This window comes from Stenella coeruleoalba (assembly GCF_951394435.1).
Source record: "Stenella coeruleoalba genome assembly, chromosome: 3".
NCBI lineage: Eukaryota > Metazoa > Chordata > Mammalia > Artiodactyla > Delphinidae > Stenella > Stenella coeruleoalba.
In genome coordinates, this window is record NC_137148.1 from 132,355,627 (window position 1) to 132,376,664 (window position 21,038).

At 41.5% G+C, this 21,038-nt stretch overlaps 1 protein-coding gene across 3 annotated transcripts in view; it reads left to right on the forward strand.

Annotated features, from left to right (window-relative positions):
* The window catches only part of ITK (IL2 inducible T cell kinase), a gene marked incomplete at its 5' end in the record, with an annotated part of 79,208 nt that overhangs the window by 4,262 nt on the left and 53,908 nt on the right, over positions 1 to 21,038 (forward strand). For all 3 annotated transcript variants that reach the window (XR_013827606.1, XM_079916839.1, XM_079916838.1), the window contains 3 exons: positions 15,222 to 15,326; positions 16,815 to 16,896; positions 19,489 to 19,617. Coding sequence is in view for 2 of the 3 variants with exons in the window: in XM_079916839.1 (XP_079772965.1) it covers positions 15,222 to 15,326; positions 16,815 to 16,896; positions 19,489 to 19,617 (316 nt within the window). The remainder of the gene's footprint in view (positions 1 to 15,221; positions 15,327 to 16,814; positions 16,897 to 19,488; positions 19,618 to 21,038) is intronic.

The window sequence follows — 21,038 nt, forward strand, 5'->3', positions numbered from 1 at the left end:
TAGGAACTATCATTACCCCAATTTACAGAGCATGTAACTGAGGCAAAGAGAATTTAAATAACTCCCTCATGTCTCCAGAGCCAACACAGCCTCCCTGTCAAACAGTTCTTATTACTATTAACTGTTGCTGCTCATAGGCAATTGGCGATTCCACTGGGTTATTACAAAGTACGTAATGCCTTCTGGCTCTAGAGCCCTCCATGTAAAGGGCAGCCCTGAAAATCAGCAACCATGCCACATATGTCTTCTGCAATGAAATGTGTTATGAGTTCTCTCATTTCCACATATACTCCAGGACAAATCTTTGTCTCCATTCACTTCTGGGAGCCTCCACCATGTGTCCAAATTTTGGCACTGAAAGTTCCTCTAGGATCTGTCCATTTCTCTCTATTTCCTAGAGTCACCTTCCTCGTGGAAGCTGCCAGCATCTCTCACCTGGGATTGCTACCACTTCGGAATGGTCTCCCTGCACCCACTCCGCCACCCCCCCACCACTCCATTCCCCACACAGTAGCCAGTGTGAGCTTTTCACATGGTGACTCTGATCATGTCCTGATGACCCTCATCAGAAGCTGGCACGTCCCTTCAGTGGTTCTCCCTTTACCCTGAGAGTGGACGCCAAAATCTATCCCACGGTCTCCTCCATTTCAGTTCATGCTCCTTTTCCTCCCATCTCACTGAGCTCCAAACACATAAGATTTTCTTTAACTTTAAGACCCCCCATTTTGAAGGTCACTTGCTTGGGGAAGACTTCCTTCATTTCCCTAGCCTAGGTCATCTCCTCTTGTTACGCTCTGATACAGTGGCACATACGCTTCTTCAAAGTGCATGCCAAATTTGTAATTACCTAGTTATAAATGTGATTATTGTACTGATGTCATTCCCCTCCATTAGACTGTAAGCTTTACAAGAGTTGGTGCCCAATTTGCTAAAGATGGCATCATCAGGGTCTACCACAGTGCCTGGTACATATTATTCACTCATTATTTGCGAAAGAAAGAAAAGAAGGGAAGGAATGTGTAGATACAGTTGGAGAGGTCAGAGTTACACACAGGGACCCCAATAGAACAAGGCTCAACACCAAAAGAGTTCAGAACAAAGCAAGTGATAAAGGACTTCAAACAGGAGATTCCTGGGTGCAGGAGTAAGTAATTAGGACTCCCTGGAGGCAGCAGATCATGGCTAGCCGTGAGAATTCAGGAGGTTGGAGTCTTAAGATTTAGGTCAGAGACACACGTAGAAACCAGCAGGTAGGCCAGTCCGTCCCCCCTTCCAACTCTTTTTAAAAGAACCAAGCAACTCTGTTCTCTTTTACCCTCCACCCTGTCTTACCCTTCCTTCCTTCCCTTTTACAGCTAAACCCTTGGTAGATAACATTCTCAGAGCTACCTGAGCATTTTTGCTTGAGACTTTCACCACTCGTGATCTTTTTCCACTTCATTCCTACGTGACTGAGTTGCCTTCCAGCTCAGCTCCCACTGACACTCAAGGCTTCCTACAATCTACTATCCATGCAACACCTAGAATAGACTTTTAAAATGAGAAATCAGATATTATGCCCTACTGTAAAGCCCTCCGTGACCGTTTAGAGTATTTAAGTTAATCCTCAACTATGGCCTACAAGACTCTTCACCCATGGTCCCTTTCAGATTCATTTATTCTGATCCCTTCATCCATCATATCTGACTTCTTTCTGAACCTTGAACACTCCGGGCCATGCCCCCCGCTAGGGCCTCTGTACAGGAGCAGGACTAGGGTGAGATACACTTAAGGGGCCGCTCACTTTTAGGTCCTGCAAGGGCAGGGTCTTTGCATTGGCTGTTCCCACTGTCTGCAACAACCCAGATTTTTGTAGGGTTGGTTCTTTATTGTTTCCCATCTCTTCAAGTATTTTCCCAGAATCCTGTTTCTTTTTCTTTTCTTTTAAAGTCCATAGACACTTCAGTAATCAATATCTGCACTTATTTATTGGGTTTATTGATGTGCTTCCCTGTTCATTTTCTGTCTTACGTCCACTGGAAGGTCACTTCCATGAGCGACTGACTGCCTCGCTCATCCCTGTAACCTCTAGTACGGTGCTGGGCACGTAGTAGGTGGTCAGTAAATATCCAGGGAATGAATGAAGTTCACATAACTCAAATTGAATTCAGAAGAGTATCTGGGAGCTAAAAATGTGGACCTTGCCTAACCAGGCAAAGAAAAGTAAGAATCCAAAGCAAAGTACTTTGCAGTTCAGGCCACTCAAAGCCAAGAATGTGTGGTTTTGATGTCTGCATTAATGGCATTTCTTTGTGAATTGATTTTTGCTTGTCTGATGTGATGTTGATGTTTTATGGAGATAGCCATTGGATAGAGAAGTCTTGTTTTAGAGGCAAATACTCCCAAGTTAAAATTAGATTCAATTCCTACTGCTCAGGGTCTAGTACATCCATTAATCAGTTTCTGCAGTAAAAATAGGCCACAGGGTAAGACCATAAATGTAAGGGCTTAGTTCCTGACTCAGTCTGGAAGAAAGGTTTCACTGGAAAGCACACGAGCTCAGTTTCTTAAACCATGAGGTTCATGTAATATATGATATCTTTATCTCAAACTCAGAAATGGACCCTATGGAAAACGAGTTTAAAGCTCGTCTCATATTTTCAAGGCCCAAATAGTAGTCCTCATCCCCCCATTTCCCTAACTAACTAGTAGTAAATTCTTCTACTCATCAATGAGTTTTTAGGCCTACAGAAGATAGTATATCTTCCAGGACCTAATTTTCATTGAGAGGTTCGTCTGGGTTTGCCTTCACAAGACCCAGGATCCTCACTTAAAGTTATCCAGAGGAGGGAATGGAAGGTCTGACATGGTTTCCTATGCACAGAAAATTCAGTTCCTTGAAATTTAGTGAAAGTTGTCAGTATTTTAATGGAATAAGAACCTGATCCAAACTCTTATGTTGCCATATAATTCCCACTAACCTAGAGTTATTTATAAGTAGACTTCTCATTATATTTTCCCTTTTTTGATATTCAAAAGTCACAGAATTATACCTGCATATTATAAAAATTCAAATACAAGACTTTTCTCTCTAAAATGACATATATTTGTGCCAAAGCTTTATTACTATTATTATTATTAACCTAACACTGTATCAGGGAACTGTTTCTATTCTGATATACATAGATTTACTCATTTGTTCAGCAAAATTTCCTGAGCACCTACTATGTGCAGGGTGTTATGTTAGAGACTAGGAATACAGTGGTAAGTAATAGAGACAAGGTGTCTGACCTCATGCTTACACACTAGTGGGGGAAACAGACAACAGGCAAGTATATAAATATATAGAGCAGATACAGACTGCTGTAGGTTCTATGGAAAAACTAAGCAGTTGCTGGGGCTGAGTGGGAAGAGTGGTCAGAGAAGAAATTTCTATCCAGGGTAAAACTTGAAGGATGAGAAAGACAGTCAAGTTAAGAAATGGAGGAGAGCATTCCAGGCAAAAGGAACTGCCAATACGAAGCCTCAAGGTAGAAAAAGCCTTGACCTGTGTTAGGGACAGACAATTGAACACACAGAGTTCAAGAGCCCCTTTCTTATATCTTACAGCATCCTTCTTCCAGGGATACTTGGTCTAGACTCATCCTACTCCACGTTTTGGTGGAAAAGCACCTGGTGTACCAACAATGAGGACCTCAGACTCACACTGAGCTCGGGTGGCCTTTAACAGCAAAGACTGAAAACAAGTTAGAATCCAGTTAAATCCACAATTAATCTCCAGAGACAGAGCAGCGAACCCTCACACCTCCATACTGTTAAAAAACTTAATGAAACAATTACACCCAATTGTTCTCCAAAACCCTTTTGTCTAAAAACATCAATTTACTGCCTCTGTGAGAACGATCTTTACTCTCATGCAGACATAAATTTCGTGTAGTTTTAATCATAATGCATGACAATTTTATACTTTTCCATTTATTCTTTTTCCATTATTCTTTTGTAGATACATTTCCATTCATGGACTCCAAAGTAATCATTTTCTCAAATATATGATTTTTTAAATAATCGAGTGGTTCATGTCAGAGATGTACTTATCTATTTTCTGTACTGAACACATCGACGAACTTATCTATCATCTATTGTTTGACATTCAGGTTGTTTTCAGGTGTAGTGAAAATGCTGAAAAGTAACAGTATACCTAATATAGAACTTTCTGCTTTTTAAAATCGGCTCTTTAGGATAGAGTTATGTGGGATAACTGTGTCACGGGATAGCATTTTCTGATCTCTACCGTTTGTTGCTACATAATCTTCCAAAGAGATTGAAGCAATGCCTGGGGCCACCAATAGTTACCAGAATCATTGGAGAAGATTATGTTTCTAAGAAGAAACTAATAAGAAAACAAAAGAATGCTGTTGTGGTGGTGATCTTCAAATATCTAATACTATTTTGATAGGTTTTAAATGTTATAGTGAGAGAAAGGGCAAAACTATAATATTTTATACATGGGCAAGATAATTTGATTTAAAATCAGTCTTATGTATATGTAGATGAACCCACCCTACATAGTAGGATTGAAGGGATGCCAAAAAGCCTCCTACTCTGCAAAATATTCATCTCCCTAGATGATCACCTTAGGGGGTCTGAAATGTTCACGTGAATGCGCTCTTTGGGTTAGATCATCAAGCCTCTTTATCAAGAAGCAAAGGAAATACAGAAAGGTATGACATAAGCCATTTTTCACTGCTCTGTAGAGGTTAGCTCTAACTTTAGACAGGGTCTCAGGGACTGAAAGTCTCAAGCAGACTGTAATTCTGTAATTCTAGAAAAGTGAGATAAGGTGAGAAAGCAACAGCACAGCAGCTTAACAGAATGGGGACCCGGTACTGATTAATCTGGGTGACCTTGGTCAAGTCCTTCTTCTATCTGGGATTTGGTTATCTTGTCCATACTATCAAGGGATTGGACTAGATCAAAGTTTTCCAACTTTTTAAAGCCTGGAGCCCCCTTTTAGTATAAAATTACACGTGTCATTCCCATTCCCATATGTGAAGCAGCAGCAGAAGTGTTCTAGTTGAAGAGAGAACAAGGAGGCTGCCCAGAACCCTACACTCTTGGCCTTACCCTTGGCCTGCAATAATCACAAAAATGCTTCCAATTCTATGACCTCGGTCTCCCCAGGCTGTAAATTGAATAGTAGAAATGAAAAGGTAACAGCTAGTTTAGAAATTCATTTCACCTTGAAGCCTCATCTCTAACATAAAAAGTTAGATTGAATGATCTCTACAGACCCCACCAGCTCAAAAGAAGTGGAAACTATGTGATTGTATCTCACTGCCAATGATATCAGGAATTTACAAATAGACATGGAGATTAGTTAAATATGGAAATCTTTCCAGGAAGTAATACAGCTAAGAGAAGGTTAATAACTGTATGGCTGATAAAAAAACCATGTTATCAAAATCCACGCATGAACCCAAGAATGCACCCTAAAAAGAAGGCAGTCATTTCAAATGTAACCAATATAAAATTGAGAATAATATGAGCCAATACCTAATGAGTCCTTGCTGCGTTTCAGGACACCAGATTAAGAGCTTTACATGTATCGTATCAAAAATATTCACAATAACCACATGCAGTAGGTCCTATTGTTATCCCCATTGTATTGATGAGAAAAACAGAGGCTTGGAAAGGCTAAGTATCTTTTCTTAGGTCAGACATCTGGGACAAATATTAAAGTTGGAATTAAGTGTTCTACAATGGATATTTTCAGATCTAGGCTTGTTCGGGTCTGAGAAGTCTTATAATAGAAGCCATGGTGACTGAGAAGGGAGAGTTGGGGCAAGGACTCATTGGTGAGTTTCCAACACTGTCTAATGAAGTCCTGAGTGGGGACCAGTAGGAATGCTCCTGTTAGCTCAGCAGGCCTACCTGAATGACAACACAACAGCATTAACAAGAGCAGCCTGCAACAATAACCACAAGGACAGGACTGAACACGTTCCTATGGATTTTTCTCATTTATCCTCACAATTCTTTGAAGAAGATAAAAGTCAAATTCTGTTCTAGAGAGGAAGCAATCGAGACACAGGGAAGTCAAGCAATTTGCCCAAGGTCACAATAGCAGCTGTAAGTACAAAAGCAACAACTTACCTTAGGATTAGGGATTCCTTGTAGTTTGATCCCACACTGCTTCCTTGCCTGAAAGCAACCAACATAATCAACTTATCAGCTCTTCCAATGATTCTTTATGCATATATATATAAATACAAATAAACTTTCTTCTTTCCCTTCTTTTTATACAAGGGTAGCATATGCTATATACACTTCCTAACTTTTCTTTTGGTTGATTAGCAATACTTCTTGAAGATCAATACATACTGATATGCGAGGGGCTTCTTTATTCTTTATTTTTTTGGGGGGGTGTTGCATAATGTGTTGTTGTATGGATAAAAAAACTATCTTGATGGCCATTTAGTCTGTTTCCAATTTTCTTGTCATTACAAACAATGAGGAATGAATAACCTTATAGGTATCTCACTTTCTATATGTATGAATATGTCTTAACCAGGGGCAATATTGCCCACCATTGGCAATGTCTGGAAATTTTTGGTTGTCATAACTGGGGAAAGGGGTGCTATTGCCTTTGGTGGGTAGAGCCAGGATGTTAAGTATCCTACAATGCGCAGGACAAACTCACAACAAAGAATTATTCAGCCCAAAATGTTAATAGTGCCAAGGCTGGGAAGCTGTGGTCTATAGAAAACATTTCTAGAAGTGGGATTGCTGTGTCAAAGGATATCTGCATCTGTTATTTTGCTGAACATGACCTAATTATTCTCCACGGAAGTTGTACCAATCAACATTCTCCAGGGCCACGTGTAAAATTCTTGTTTTCTCAAAACCTCACCAACAGTATTATCATATGTTTTGATCTTTGCAAGTCTGATAGACTTAAAAAATGGTATATCAGTAAAATTTATTTACACGTCTATTTTATAGTCAGTGAGCATCTTTTCATATGTTTAAGAGCAGTTTAGATCCCTTTTGCCCATCTTTCTATAATGTTGTTAGTATCTATCTTAATAATTTGTAGGAGCTCTTTATCTATTAGCTAAAACCTTTGGGCAGGCTAGTTTTATCTTACCTCTACGTTGTCAAGAAATTGTTATCCACTTGCCAATCATTCTAGATGTCTTTTTCAAATCATTTCTATTAAGAGTTTTGTCATGGAGTCCACAAATACTACTTTTTGCTGCACACTTGGTCCTACCTGCTGTTCCCTCAATCAACCAAGTAACAAATAATCAATTGAACATCATCTCTGTGCAAGGAGTTATTTCCTGAAATCTAATGAAGTTGTTATCCATTTATATACTTTGGCTACTGAATCACCAGTGCTTGAAAGGTAGATTCAAAAATACATTCTTTCAAACTCATTCGAAATCTAATATGCCCTATATTGGAAAGAAGGAGGGCTTTGAAAGAGCATTCAAAGACCAGAGATGCTGAGAGAGAAAATGTGCAGGACACCTTCAGGGTCTACTCTGTACCACTTAGTTCTTGCTCTTAATTTCCACATTAAGTCCTTTTCTCTCTACCCACTTTTGTAAGCAAATTTAAACGAACAATGCTTTTTTAAGGCTAAGATCACTAATATCATTGCTAAGAAGAATTAGGCTGCAATTATTCCTGAATTGTTGCTTCACCTCTAAGACAAATACACCACATAAAAGCACACAGAGCTGTTTATTAATCTATAAAGAAAATGACTAGCACTCAAGGAGAGCAGGAGAGGAAATGTCATGAACTTGAACCTCCATGGATACAGAAGAGCAGGCGGCAGGTGCTGCCTGGCTGCCACTGACTGCTAAAGGGGTCATGAGGTTATAAAAGCAAAGAGCTGCGTCATTTTGCACACCTAGCATTTGATGTGTACCACTTGGCCCTCTCCCATAGTCATCTGCCAAACCCGTATTACAGTGTGGTGTTTTTAAAATGGGTGACTGCTTTAAAATAGTATTTTTATTTTTCTGCTTAGTAAATTTACATGCTCACGGCAAAAACTTCAGATATTATAATAATATATAACTTACCTTGCAAAAGTCTTCCATAGTGTCATCCACAAGGGAGAACCAGTATAGCAGTGTTACTTCTTGTAGTATTTCTTTGATTATTGAACATATTAATATATATTTTATTATGTCTTTTCCCAAAAATGAGATGATGCTCCACCTATTGTTCTAAACCTACTTTTTTTTTTTTTTTTTTTTTTTGCGGTAAGCGGGCCTCTCACTGTTGTGGCCTCTCCCACTGCGGAGCACAGGCTCCGGACACGCAGGCTCAGCGGCCATGGCTCACGGGCCCAGCCGCTCCGCGGCATGTGGGATCCTCCCGAACCGGGGCACGAACCCGCGTCCCCCACATCGGCAGGCGGACTCTCAACCACTGCGCCACCCGGGAAGCCCTCTAAACCTACTTTTTACATTTTATATATATATATATTTTTTTCCCCTCCGTATAGACCAGCTTTACTCTTTGTTGATGGCTACAGAGTGGTCACAAGACAGATGAACCATAACTAATCTGACCATTTGTCTATTGGTGGGTATTTAGGTTTCTCTAGACTTTTCAGTGTAATAAATAATGCCACAAGGATTTTCCTACTTCTTTATATTTTAAACAAATGTTTCCATAGGATAAATCCTATAAGGGAAATGTATTTATTTATTTTAGTTAACTGCTTTTAAGTACAATAAAAGAAATACACGTTCATGGTAAAATAGTGAAACAGTATAGAAGGATATGAGGTGAAAAGAAAGTCTCTCTACTTCCTACTCTCAAACCCCAGAACTACTCCCAGGGGTATCTGCTCTTAATAGCTTCTTGTGAGAAAACACATTCATAATTTTAATAAAGGATCCCAAATTGAGTCTGGAAACTGTATGAGAGTATAGTCCTGTTTCTTTTCTTTCTTTCTTTCTTCTTGTTTTTTTTGTTTTTGTTTTTGTGGGGAGGTGGGGAGAGGGTGAGTAAAATCCTGTTATTTTCAGGTAGTCAGGGTGCTACTACTAATGAGATGGTGGACTTCAAGGGAAGCTTGAGTGTTTTCCCCACAGCACAACCAGCCTCATCGTAAACCAAGGTGTGAAAAGCTGAGGTGAGGAAAGCCAGTTTACTCTGGTTCGGCCATGACGAAAAGGTCTTGTGGAAAGAAAAGGAGGCAGGTGTGGGATGGATCATAGTTTCCTGGCTTTAAGTCAGTCTAGGTGCCTCGAAACCTGCTACCTTAGCTCCAGATCTTCCCAGAACTTGAAAGTTTAGTGGGGGTAGGTCCAGGGGAACATGGACTGGGAGAGGGAAGAACCAGCAACAGCTAATTACAAATTACACTGGTGTTCTAGAAGACGCTGCTTTTTCCATTGAGATCACATCTTTATTAGGTACCAAGTAGCTCAGGTCATTATAACCCTGAGTTGCAGCTGTCAGCAGCATCCCTGCTCCCCAAGAACTAAATGATTCAGAAGACCTAAGAGAAGTAAGCCCAGAGAACTGAGACAACTTGCCCAATAATACTTGTTCTCATAGGGATTCCAACCATGACTTTTCCAAGTTCCGAATTTCTGCTTGTCTCGCCTTCAGCATGAGGGTTCCCTTTGCCATAAAAGACAGAAAGCTGCATTGGGAGACTGGGAGGGAACTCGTGGGTTACCTCCAGCATGTTTTGCAGAGGGGATGGGACTAGAATCCAGGAAAGCTCCTAAAACCAGTCTTAGAACTGATAGTCGGAATTCTGGTAGGGGTGGGCGAAAGCAGCCCCCAAGTCAGTCACTGAAGTTTCACCTCACATGACATCAGTCTTCATTTCGATTTCATCATTGTGCCATTTCAGATTGGTACAATGGCTGGCTGTACCACACGCCAGAAGAAGCAATGAACAAAATATTCAAAATGCCTGCTTAAAATCATCAAAAGTATTTCCTAATCTTAAAGAAACTGATAAAAGCAGCATGTGGCTCCTTTTACAGTGTGATCCGAGAAAGCCTTTTTTTATTATTTTATTATTTTTGGCTGTGTTGGGTCTTTGTTGCTGTGCGCGGCTTTCTCTAGTTGCGGTGCGCGGGCTTCTCATTGCGGTGGCTTCTCTTGTTGTGGAGCACGGGCTCTAGGCACGCGGGCTTCAGTAGTTGTGGCTCTTGGACTCTAGAGTGCAGGCTCAGTAGTTGTGATGCACAGGCTTAGTTGCTCCGCGGCATGTGGGATCTTACCAGACCAGGGCTCGGACCCGTGTTCCCTGCATTGGCAGGTGGATTCTTAACCACTGCGCCACTAGGGAAGTCCCCGAGAAAGTCTTAAACGCATCGCTCCCCTTTGAAAAATACTGCTTCCCTTTGAAAAACACTCTCCCAGTTGATGCTTGAAATTTGATTATCAGATCTCCCTCTAGGTTTAAGTCTCTAATACCTGTCCTAATCCAAACTCCTGTGAAACAAATCAAGCCTTAAGCTCTCAGGAAGTTAAATCTTAGGTGAATGACTATTTGGGCGAAGTTTTGACGGGCGAGGGGGAAGGGAAGCAGAGAGCTAAAGTCCCCACATTTGCTAAAATGAGAGCAAATGTGACGCAGATGGGAAGACCAGGCAACAGGCCCCTTTCAAGGTTTTGCCCTGGTTTTACAAATAATTGGCAAAGTAAACAAATAACTCCGGAATGTCAAAATCACCAGGATCACCAGTTAAATATTAATGTTGTCCTCCCAAATGGTGCTTCTCAGTTACATATTTACCTGAAAGAAAACCCCAAAGAAAATGTGGACACATAAAGACAAGAGAGTGAGGTCTTGATATTTGGGCAGCATTTGGAGAAGGAAAGGAAAGGAAGTAACACTTGGGTGGGTGGTTTATCATTTGAATGATTTTCTTTTGCTAGTACGTTTATGTAGATCTTTTAAATCCTCTAAGTTAACCCACTGATTCAGGGACAGGTATTATTTCCACTTAAAAAAAACCACAAGGCAACAGAGAAGTTGAGACATTTGCCTGAGGTTGCACAGCTGGTCAGACAGACATGGGTTTGCCTGATATGAAAGTTCCATTTCTCTCTCACTCAGCCTCACTGGAGGAGAAGGCTGAAGTTCTACTGTTTTTCAGAAGGGTGGAGATGTCCTCTTTCATGGGTAACCGACACACAGCTTCTTACTGATGTATCTGCTGGACTAGCTGAGCAGCCAAGGCACCAAGGCGAAGAGGGAGCTCTGGGCTACCGCTTTGAAATCCAACATAAGCATTTCACAACCAAATGGGGCAGAAACAAATCTCCACTGGGTCACGGCTTACAGAAATTGGTCATGCAATTGATTATTCAGCGTTGGGTTTGGGGAATGAAAGCCTCCTACCTTAAGTCAGGGCAGGTGCAAAGCCATGAAGCAGTCATTAATCACTCAGGCTCTGGAGTCACAGAGTTGAGCTTGTATGCTCACTTATAAAGAGACTTGGTCCCTCTGAACCTCAATGTCCTCACCTGCAAAATGGGGGAATAATACTCTGTAGGACTGTGATTAAATGAGATGGCCTGTTGAGTGCCTGAAGTATAGGAAATGCTCCCAAATGTTATGGGCTTTTTGTTTTTTCCTGCCTTCTTTAAAAGTCACAATCCAAAATTCTATTTCATAGGATACATTAACATAAAAAGAAAGGCGATATAAAAGCCACTTGCACAAGCTTTCCTTGTACAAATATGTGGGCATCAGCATCTTTTTAGATTGTGTTTGACATATATCAAATGTCCAGGGTGAAGCTTTGCCATATGAGGACAGCTTTGAATGTGGCCAAGAAAAGAGACAAGGCCAAGTGAAGTTCTGTGATCTTCACCTCAAGGGGTGCAGATGGAATAAAGAGGAAGAATGAGGACCTGTTTTACTTGGTGTCTCTCTTTCTCTGGTGGCTTTCATGTGGCTTCCTTGGAAGGTTTTACGCTGGCATTTTTCAGAAATAGCGCAGTTGTTTGGGATGATTACAGGCAGTCACCATCTCCCAGAGACAAAGCTGTGTTTAGCTCACTGACCGACTGTCCCCCCCTGCCCAGCTTGGGGAAGGCACAGCTGACCCTGCAATTTACCACGTAGCAGATCTTTGGAGATCTGAGGAGAACTGGCCTTAGAGTGTCAGAGAGACTGACCAAGCAGGACGCATGGTGAGGGGGGAACCTGATCACTCCTCTGGGGCTGAGAGTGAACTTTGATGATAGAGTGTGAAATCCATTTCCACCGAAGGCTCACCTGACAGTCCCTTAAAATCCATGTTGGAACTCAATGAATATTAAGAAGTCAAAGAAGATCACCCGAGTTTAGAGAAATCTTCCCTGGAAATCTTGAAGCCACACTGCCTAATAAGGTAGCCACCAGTCATGTGTGGCTACTGATCACTTGCAGTGTGGAGAATCCAAATTGAGACATCTTGTAAAATACACAAAGTCTTAGTCCTTAAACATAATAGCTCTCAATTTTTTTATGTTGATAACATGTGGAAATGATAATATTTAGAAATACTGGGTTAAACAAAATACTGTGCTCTTAAAATTAATTGTACTTGTTTCTTTTTGCTATTTTTAGTGTGGCTACTAGAAAATTTTAAATTCCATATATGGCTCACATTATGTTTCTGTGGGTTAGCACTGCTTTAGAACTTCACATAGAATTTGTATCCCTAGTCACAACTCCAGTTACTGTTTACGTCCACCTGATGCCCTGATTATGATGATCCCAGGCTATTAACAACTGATACTTATCCAGAACGTTTCTACCCCAGGGCTTTTGCTCTTGCTGTTTACTCTACCTCAGGGCTCACTCTCCCAGGCCTTCTCTTATCTGGCTCCTTTATTGACTTTCTGATCTCTTCTCAAATGCCCTGTCTCCAGTGAGGGCTGCCCTGACCACCAGTTGACCACATCAACCTGTCCTATTCTCCTTAGAGCACTTGTGTGTATTGTCTGCCTTCCCAGCTAGACTAGAGCTCCATGAGAAGGTCTACCATGTTCATCTCTCTATTTCCTGCACCCAGAACACCACCTGGCTCAGAGCTGGCCCTCAATAAATATTCCTGAATGGCTAAACGCATTAGCCTTAAGTCTGATTGAGACTATCTAAGCTGCCTTCCAACTCGGCACCCTTCGTTTATATCATCCTAACTGGGCACCCATGGTGGACCAGCCACCAGGCTTGGGGGATAGGGTAACAGATGTCCTGGTCTTTACCCTCAGGAATGCAGGCGTTCCAGTGACAAAAATGTCTGCAAACAGAGTGGTCCTGTTACTGCCATGAACCTTCTGTTGCATTTTACCACGTACGCTACTAAGGAAATAACCCAACAGAGGTTGAAAACCAAGATAACCTCAAAGCTCAGACTCCCTGTTTATCACCTGTAACTGCAGATGGTTTTTGAGAAGACAGCTCTCTTGTGCTCTTCTGCTTTTGAAAACAGATTACTATTACATAGAAAGACTATGATTATGGGCAGGATCAGGACACGTATTTCTAGCTATGAAAGACTCTAAATGAGAAGAGAGTTTGGGTCCAAAGGGCACATGTTTTCAGAGGTTTTTAAGGGAAGACTGACCTCTTAATACATCCTGAGATTACAAAAGCACACTGGAGACCACTATGTGGAAGAGATGCTCATTTTCGTATTATATATCCTATAAATATGTGTGGGAAAGATAAATACATTCCAAATGGTTAACCTTGGCTAGCTCAGAGTTGTGGAGAAGGATAGGATACTGAAATACTAGAAATATTTTCTCAACATACCTCCATATTGTTTTATTTGTTACAATGAACATGGATAGATTTTGTACTTTCAAAAATGAATAAATTTGTTTTCAGAAAGAAAATTTAAAAAAAGGAAATACCACAAAACTTCCCTGTATTCAATAAAGAGTACTTCTCACATCTTGAATTTTTTTCCTCTCAATTCTGTGCCTCATCTACTAAAGCAAATGCTAGCCATTAGGCTGAGTATCAAGAAGTGGTGAGTAAAGCCTGAGCTCATTTCTGGAGAATTTGATGATGTCATACTTCCCAAATACCCACCAAGTACCCTCATATATCACAACTCTCTTGCCATACTTAGGACTTCTTTAACCTCTTTCACTAGGAGGGTACCCTTTATTGAGGGCACATATCATAGGCCAGGTCATTTGTTTACATACTCCCATCTTATTCTGCAATCAACACTTAAAGGGTAGGCATTATTATCCTCACTTCTCAGACGTGGAAACTGAAGTGCAGGGAGGTAGATGAATGACCCAAGGTCACAGAGCTGGTTAGAAGCAGAGCCCAACTTTGTCCCTAGCCCTTTCCAACCTTGTGCCTGATTCACCACCATCTGTGCTACCTCTTTCTTAAGGATAAGCTAAGATGAATTGTTTTGCAACCGGATCCATAACTGAATTAAACTCTATTCTCAATGGAAGCCTAATTCCAGGCACCTGTGAAAGGCTCCTGCTCTCCAAAAGCTTTTCCCTAACTAGGCTTCTATGGACCCTTATCATCTACCAACCTAACATGCCCTGGGATCCAAGGACGAGGACCCTTAGAAATGGGTAACATGTGACACGGTTATAAATCACAAAGACCATCATGTGAATTAGTTATCAAGGAATACATCTAGCAGCTTCCAAGGAAATGAGACATGGGGCCAGTAAAATTTAATGGGGGTGTGGAGAAGGGATAGTTACAGAGTCAGGAATGTCCTACAGGGGCGCCATTGTGAGATCATGGATAACTAAGGGACACAGAGGAGGCAGATATAGAAAAGAAAGGTGCCACTAAAGGTATTTGTCACCAACCAGGTCAGGCCTGAGCTCACTTACTATGCTAATAAGGCCATGAACAGGTACAAAGCAGAAAAAAACTGGCACATGTGTGGTTTCCCACAGATTGCACTACCCATCCCAACTGTAAGTTCTGCAAATGCTGCTGTTTGTCAGAAGGTAACTGGGATATAAGGCACAGTGGCTCAATGAACAGAAGTCAGTCACTCCATCAAAAAGATGATTCAAATAACATGTTCTCCCAGAAGTCCGCTCAGAGTGTTCTTCTCAGGCACTGAGGGCTAAGAAGCTTCTGGATATTTGGAGGGTTGGTTTACAGTGGATCTTATCTAGTAATGTATTTCTAGAAGCAGTCTGGACAAAAATATTGTCTTCCTTCTTCCTTAAATGGAATGTGCTTTTTCTCCCCACAGAAAAAGCGCACTTTGAAGGGCTCCATTGAACTTTCCCGAATCAAATGTGTCGAGATTGTGAAAAGTGACATTATCATCCCATGCCACTATAAATATCCATTTCAGGTAAGTGCATCAGGGACAATGGTTAAAATGCTCAGTCATTGTACAAGAAGGTGGGACAGAGATGACTCTGTTCAAGGGTTAGAACTTAGACCAAGCCCAGAAGAAATTGCTGTTTTCTTTCAACTGATGATGCATTCATTCATTCAACAAAGATTAACCACAAAATCTTGAAAAAGTTGTCATTCATTTCCCTTTCCCTCATGTCTTCCCCACCTCAAGGAAAGTCCTAAGTACTCTACTCCTGGGGGGAGGAAAAAAGCTATCAAGGGTCCCAAGCCTAATATTCCATAAGGGTGGTTTACTCATGACTTGGGACAACAGATTACAATACTTGGTTATAAATTGCTTGGAGGTCCTGGAGTAAAAAGACTCAGATTTTATAATCTGAGAACTATATGGAGTTGTGCTGTCCAATACAGTAGCCAGTAGCCACATGCAGATGTTTACATTTAAATGTAAATTAATTTAAATTACACAATATTAATCAGCTCCTGAGTCACACTAAGCCACATTCAATGAATAAACTTTTCACACCTTCAATAGCCACACTTGGCTAGTGGCTAATTTATTGGACAGCAGAGATTTTAGAACATTTCCATCACTGCAGAAAGTTCTATTGGACAGAGCTGGTGGAGAGTATATTTAGTCTTTAGGTCATGACATCATCTAAATCTCGTTACCACTCTTGACATTTATGGTTCTGAAAGAGTGGATATCTTCTTGCACATCCTAGGGTACTGTTCATGTTTACCAATCTGAGGAGTTAATATTCCACTTTTTAATGTGGCATAAAAAAGGACTTTTTTCCTACTAGAAATATGACCTCCACAACTTGGAATTTTTAGTACCAAAAGTAAAAGGAATAACACATATTTTTCCCATCATTAAAATTCCAATTACAAATGAGTGCATGGAAAAAAAAAAAAAAGCCTGGTGAAATTCAAAGATGTGTAGTACATTAATAGTATTTGCTCAATGTCAATTTCCTGGTTTTAAAAACATACTATGTTATGTAAGATGTTATCATTGGAGAAAAGTGGGTGAAAAGTATACAGGAACTCTGTACTATCTTTGGAAATTCTTGGGTGTCTTATTTCAAATTAAGAAGTTTTAAAAATCTCGATTATATATTTATCATCTAATATCTTACTCTTTCATATGCCAGAATTTTTTTTAATCACTGAAAAATTAATATGAGAAGTAAACGTCCTGTCTAGGTAAGTGGAGAACTCTTTTCTCCAGCGATTTGAATTTAGTGATGGCATACTGGTGACATGTATTCGAAGATGAGCTGTGGAGTTTCACCCTGTATCTCCACAGCATCCAAACTCCTGGATAAAAAGGACACTAGTCCTTAAATTACCCGAATGTTTGCCTTTGATGACAACTTGAGACCCCACTCTTGGCCCAGTAAGCCAGGTGGGCCTGCTGTCAGTCATACACCTCTGGCTGCATTGTTCACCTTGAACTGTGTGTGTGTGTTTCCAGGTTGTGCATGACAACTACCTCCTGTATGTGTTTGCTCCAGATCGTGAGAGCCGGCAGCGCTGGGTGCTGGCCCTTAAAGAAGGTAATGAACCTCCTGTGCAATTGAATCCCTGAGATGCCTAGATCCTCTAGAAGGCTTGAGTTCCGTGATAGACTAAAGGGCAGCTGATGGTCAAACATTTCTCCCTTTTGGTGCTGGTGGAGGGTCCCACGTTTTCAACTTGGGTAACAACCAGTATAGTACAGGGTCAGGCAAATCCTCTCTGCCACCTGCTTTTGTAAAGGTCTGAGATAAGGATGTTTTTACATTTTTTTTAATGGTTCTATTTAAAAGGGTTATGTAAATACCTCCATAATATATCAGTTGTGCCTGCTGGTGAGCAAAACCTAAAATATTTACTACCTAGTCTTTTAAGAAAAAGTCTGCTGACCCCTCGTATAGTATGAAGAATAAGAGCATGGGCCCTTGAGTTAGATGACCTGGGTTTGAATCCTGGCTCTGCCACTCACTAGCCACGTGTGCTTGGGCAACTTCCTCAACTGCTCTGTGCTTCAGTTTCTCCATCTGTTTTTAACAAGGGGAGGAGGAGGGAATAAAAATAATAGTACCTGCCTCCTGGTATTATGCTAAGTAGAATAAGTCAGACAGAGAAAGACAAATGCTGTATGTTTTCACTTATATGTGGAATCTAAAAAATAAAACAAATGAATATAACAAAACAGAAACAGACTCACATAAACGGAGAACAAACTAGCAGTCTCCAGAGCAGAGAGGGGTGGGAGGAGAGGCAAAAAAAAGAAGGGGATTAAGAGGTACAAACTACCAGTCATAAAATAAATAAGTCACAGGAATGTAATGTACAGCACAGGGAATATAGTCACTATTTTATAATAACTTTGTATGGTATGTAATCTACAAAAACACTGAATCACTATCTTGTGCACCTGAAACTAATATCGTAAGTCAACTATACTTTTTTTTAATAAATTTATTTATTTATTTATTTTTGGCTGCGTTGGGTCTTCGTTGCTACATGCAGGCTTTCTCTAGTTGCAGCGAGCGGGGGCTACTCTTTGTTGCTGTGCAAGGGCTGCTCATTGCAGTAGCTTCTCTTGTTGAGGAGCACGGGCTCTAGGTGCACAGGCTTCAGTAGCTGTGGCACACGGGCTTAGTTGCTCCGCCGCATGTGGGAGCTTCCCGGACCAGGGCTCGAACCCGTGTCCCACGCGTTGGCAGGAGGATTCTTAACCACTGCGCCACCTGGGAAGTCCCAACTATACTTTAATAAATAAATTTTTTCAAAAGCACCTGCCTCCAGAGCTGCTAAGAGTAAGGCCCTTGGGACTATCCAGGTCCATAGTCAGAACCCAACAAATGTCAACTAGCCTTAAAGGTTTTCAGATCATTGTAAGGGTACTTCTTAGGACTCGCCTTCCCGACAGCATAATCAGAACCAGCACAGCGTTTATGAACATGAGCTGTGGAGCCAGGCTGCTAAGGAGAAAATTCCAGCTCTGCCAACTATTAGTGTGTGACCTTGGGCAAATTCCTTGACTTTTCAGTGTCTCCATTTCCTCAGCTATAAATTCTGACTAGAAACAGGCAGTCATAGGGTTATTGTGAGAATTAAAAGTGTTAGGACATTGATTCACTTTGTTATAAAGCAGAAACTAACACACCATTGTAAAGCAATTATACGCCAATAAAGATGTTAAAAAAAAAAGTGTTAGGACATGACTTGGAATCATACCCAAAGAAAGCACTCAATCCATCCTACTATTATTATTATTTAATATTATTTTATTGTCATTTAGCCTGAAGCCCTGGATTTGCAGGAGAACTGGGTTCAAATATTAATCTAAGTAGCTGTGGGGACTGAGGGTAGGCAAGCCATTTGAAATCTCGGGAGCCACGATGCCTCTATCTGAAAAATGAGACTAAACATACAAGTCTTATCTTCTTCCAAGGTTGTTGTGAGTCCCAAACGGCACGTGCCAGATAAACTGGGAAGGGCTCTCAAGTTTAACAGTCAACGGGCAGAGAACAAACCCTAAAGTACGAAGTAACCAAAAGGGCCCCAACTATGCTCATTGGCCGCTCTACCTCGGTGGAGGGGTTTTACTCACAGGATGTTAAAGCTGAAAGAAGCATTAGAGATCATCTGTCTAGTCCTCTGTTTTTTTTTTACTTTTTTTTTTCCTTAGGAGGAAAGCCTCTTTTTTCCTATACCAAAATCTGACTTTAAAGCCACAAATCTAGAAAGGATAAAAGCAAAGTTGCTATAGTTGAAGGTGGGAGAAATGGAGTGGTGAGAATCCTACCTATTCAGCCTTCCCTAAGTTCCCTAAGGCACTTGTGTGGGGCCCATGGTCCCAGTCTAACAACATCACGGCACAGTGGGAACTGGGGCTCTGATGAGGGTTTTGCCCAACCTGAGGACACACAACTAACTCAAGGCAGAGCCGGATAAGAATCCGGATCTGCTGATGCCTAGATTCAATATGCACTCCTCCGTAGATGTATATGCCCAGAAAAAAGGCCATTTTTCTGACTATTCTAGGCAATACTCATGCAAGCTCACACAGCAGGGTCAATCTCAAGGAATTATAAAGTTGGTGGCCCTTGATAGACCGACCTGGAAATAACTCTTCTGCCGGTGCCAACCCCTTTCAGAAACCAGAAATAACAACAGTTTGGTGCCCAAGTATCATCCTAATTTCTGGATGGACGGGAGATGGAGATGCTGTGCTCAACTGGAGAAGCTTGCTGTGGGCTGTGCCCAGTATGATCCCACCAAGAATGGTAAGTGACTATGAATTCCCTTTCTTCTTCGTACAGTGACTGGCCTCTCTACTAGTAGGAAGGAAAGGCTCTTTGCTTCCCATCACCAGGGGTGTCCAGGATTGAATGCAAAAGTCCACAATTTCAAAATTTTCAGAAGGCAATCATCCGCCTCTACCATCAGTCTGTTGATGTTTTTTTTGTTTGTTTTTTGTGGTACGCGGGCCTCTCACTGTTGTGGCCTCTCCCGCCACGGAGCACAGGCTCCAGACGCGCAGGCTCAGCGACCATGGCTCACGGGCCCAGCCGCTCTGCGGCATGTGGGATCCTCCTGGACCGGGGCACGAACCCGTGTCCCCTGCATCGGCAGGCGGACTCCCAACCACTGCGCCACCAGGGAAGCCCTGTTGATGTTTTTTCATCTCAAGGCCGATATCTTTTTAACTCCTTGCTACTCAAAGTGTGGTTCTTAGACCAGCGGCATCAACATCACCTGGAAGCTAGTTAGAAATGCAAATACTAGGCCCCCTCCTAGGTTTACTGGATAAGAATTTGTATTTTAACAAGATAAGATCCCCAGGAGATCTGTGTGCACAGTAAAGTTTGAATAGCACCACTATACCTTCAAGTTAGGAAATTTGATTGCCACAGTCTACTCAAATCTGAAGTTGTAGAGACAGCCCTAGAGATACATAGTATTATCTATTACAGTGGCATCATATCACACGTGTTCAATCACACAAGTTGAATTCTATACACTTGGAGGGGGAAGAAAGTAAAACCGAAACAACCGCTCATTTTACAGTGTGGCTTCTCCCCACCTCTACTTACTTGCCCTTGACCTCCACAGTCTCAGAGAAAAGGAGGCCACAGCCTAACTGCACAGCAAAAACAAAAGATATTGGGTTTTGGCCTTTGAGGTCAAAGACCCAGGTCCTAGAGATCGGAGTGCACCTCGATTTTATCTTATGTGATGACTTTGGGACCTGAACCCCCAGTGAAGGGCAACTCCACTCTGATGCACTTTTACGTACATTACACTCTCATTCCTCATAACCATCTGGGGTAGATGGTATGATGTTAAAGAAAGAGGAGGCTTGAGGACTTCAACATGCTCAAGGTCATACAGCGAGGAGGTGCTCTGCAAAGCCATTGTTGACTAGGAATGACGGATCATGTGGACTGTTTGCTTCCATAGCCCTCTCCTCTCAACCTCTCTTACCGTACTTAACTTTTCTCATCAATCAGTTCCTTTTTTGCACTAAAACCTAATACCTCAGATTGACAGCCCAAGGCGGATGTGCTAAATGTAAAACGTGGCTGGGTTTTCTGCGGCTTCCTGAGTTGCAGCCCCTCTTAGTGTCACTTTTTTTTTTTTTTTTTTTTTGCGGTACGCGGGCCTCTCACTGTTGTGGCCCCTACCATTGCGGAGCACAGGCTCC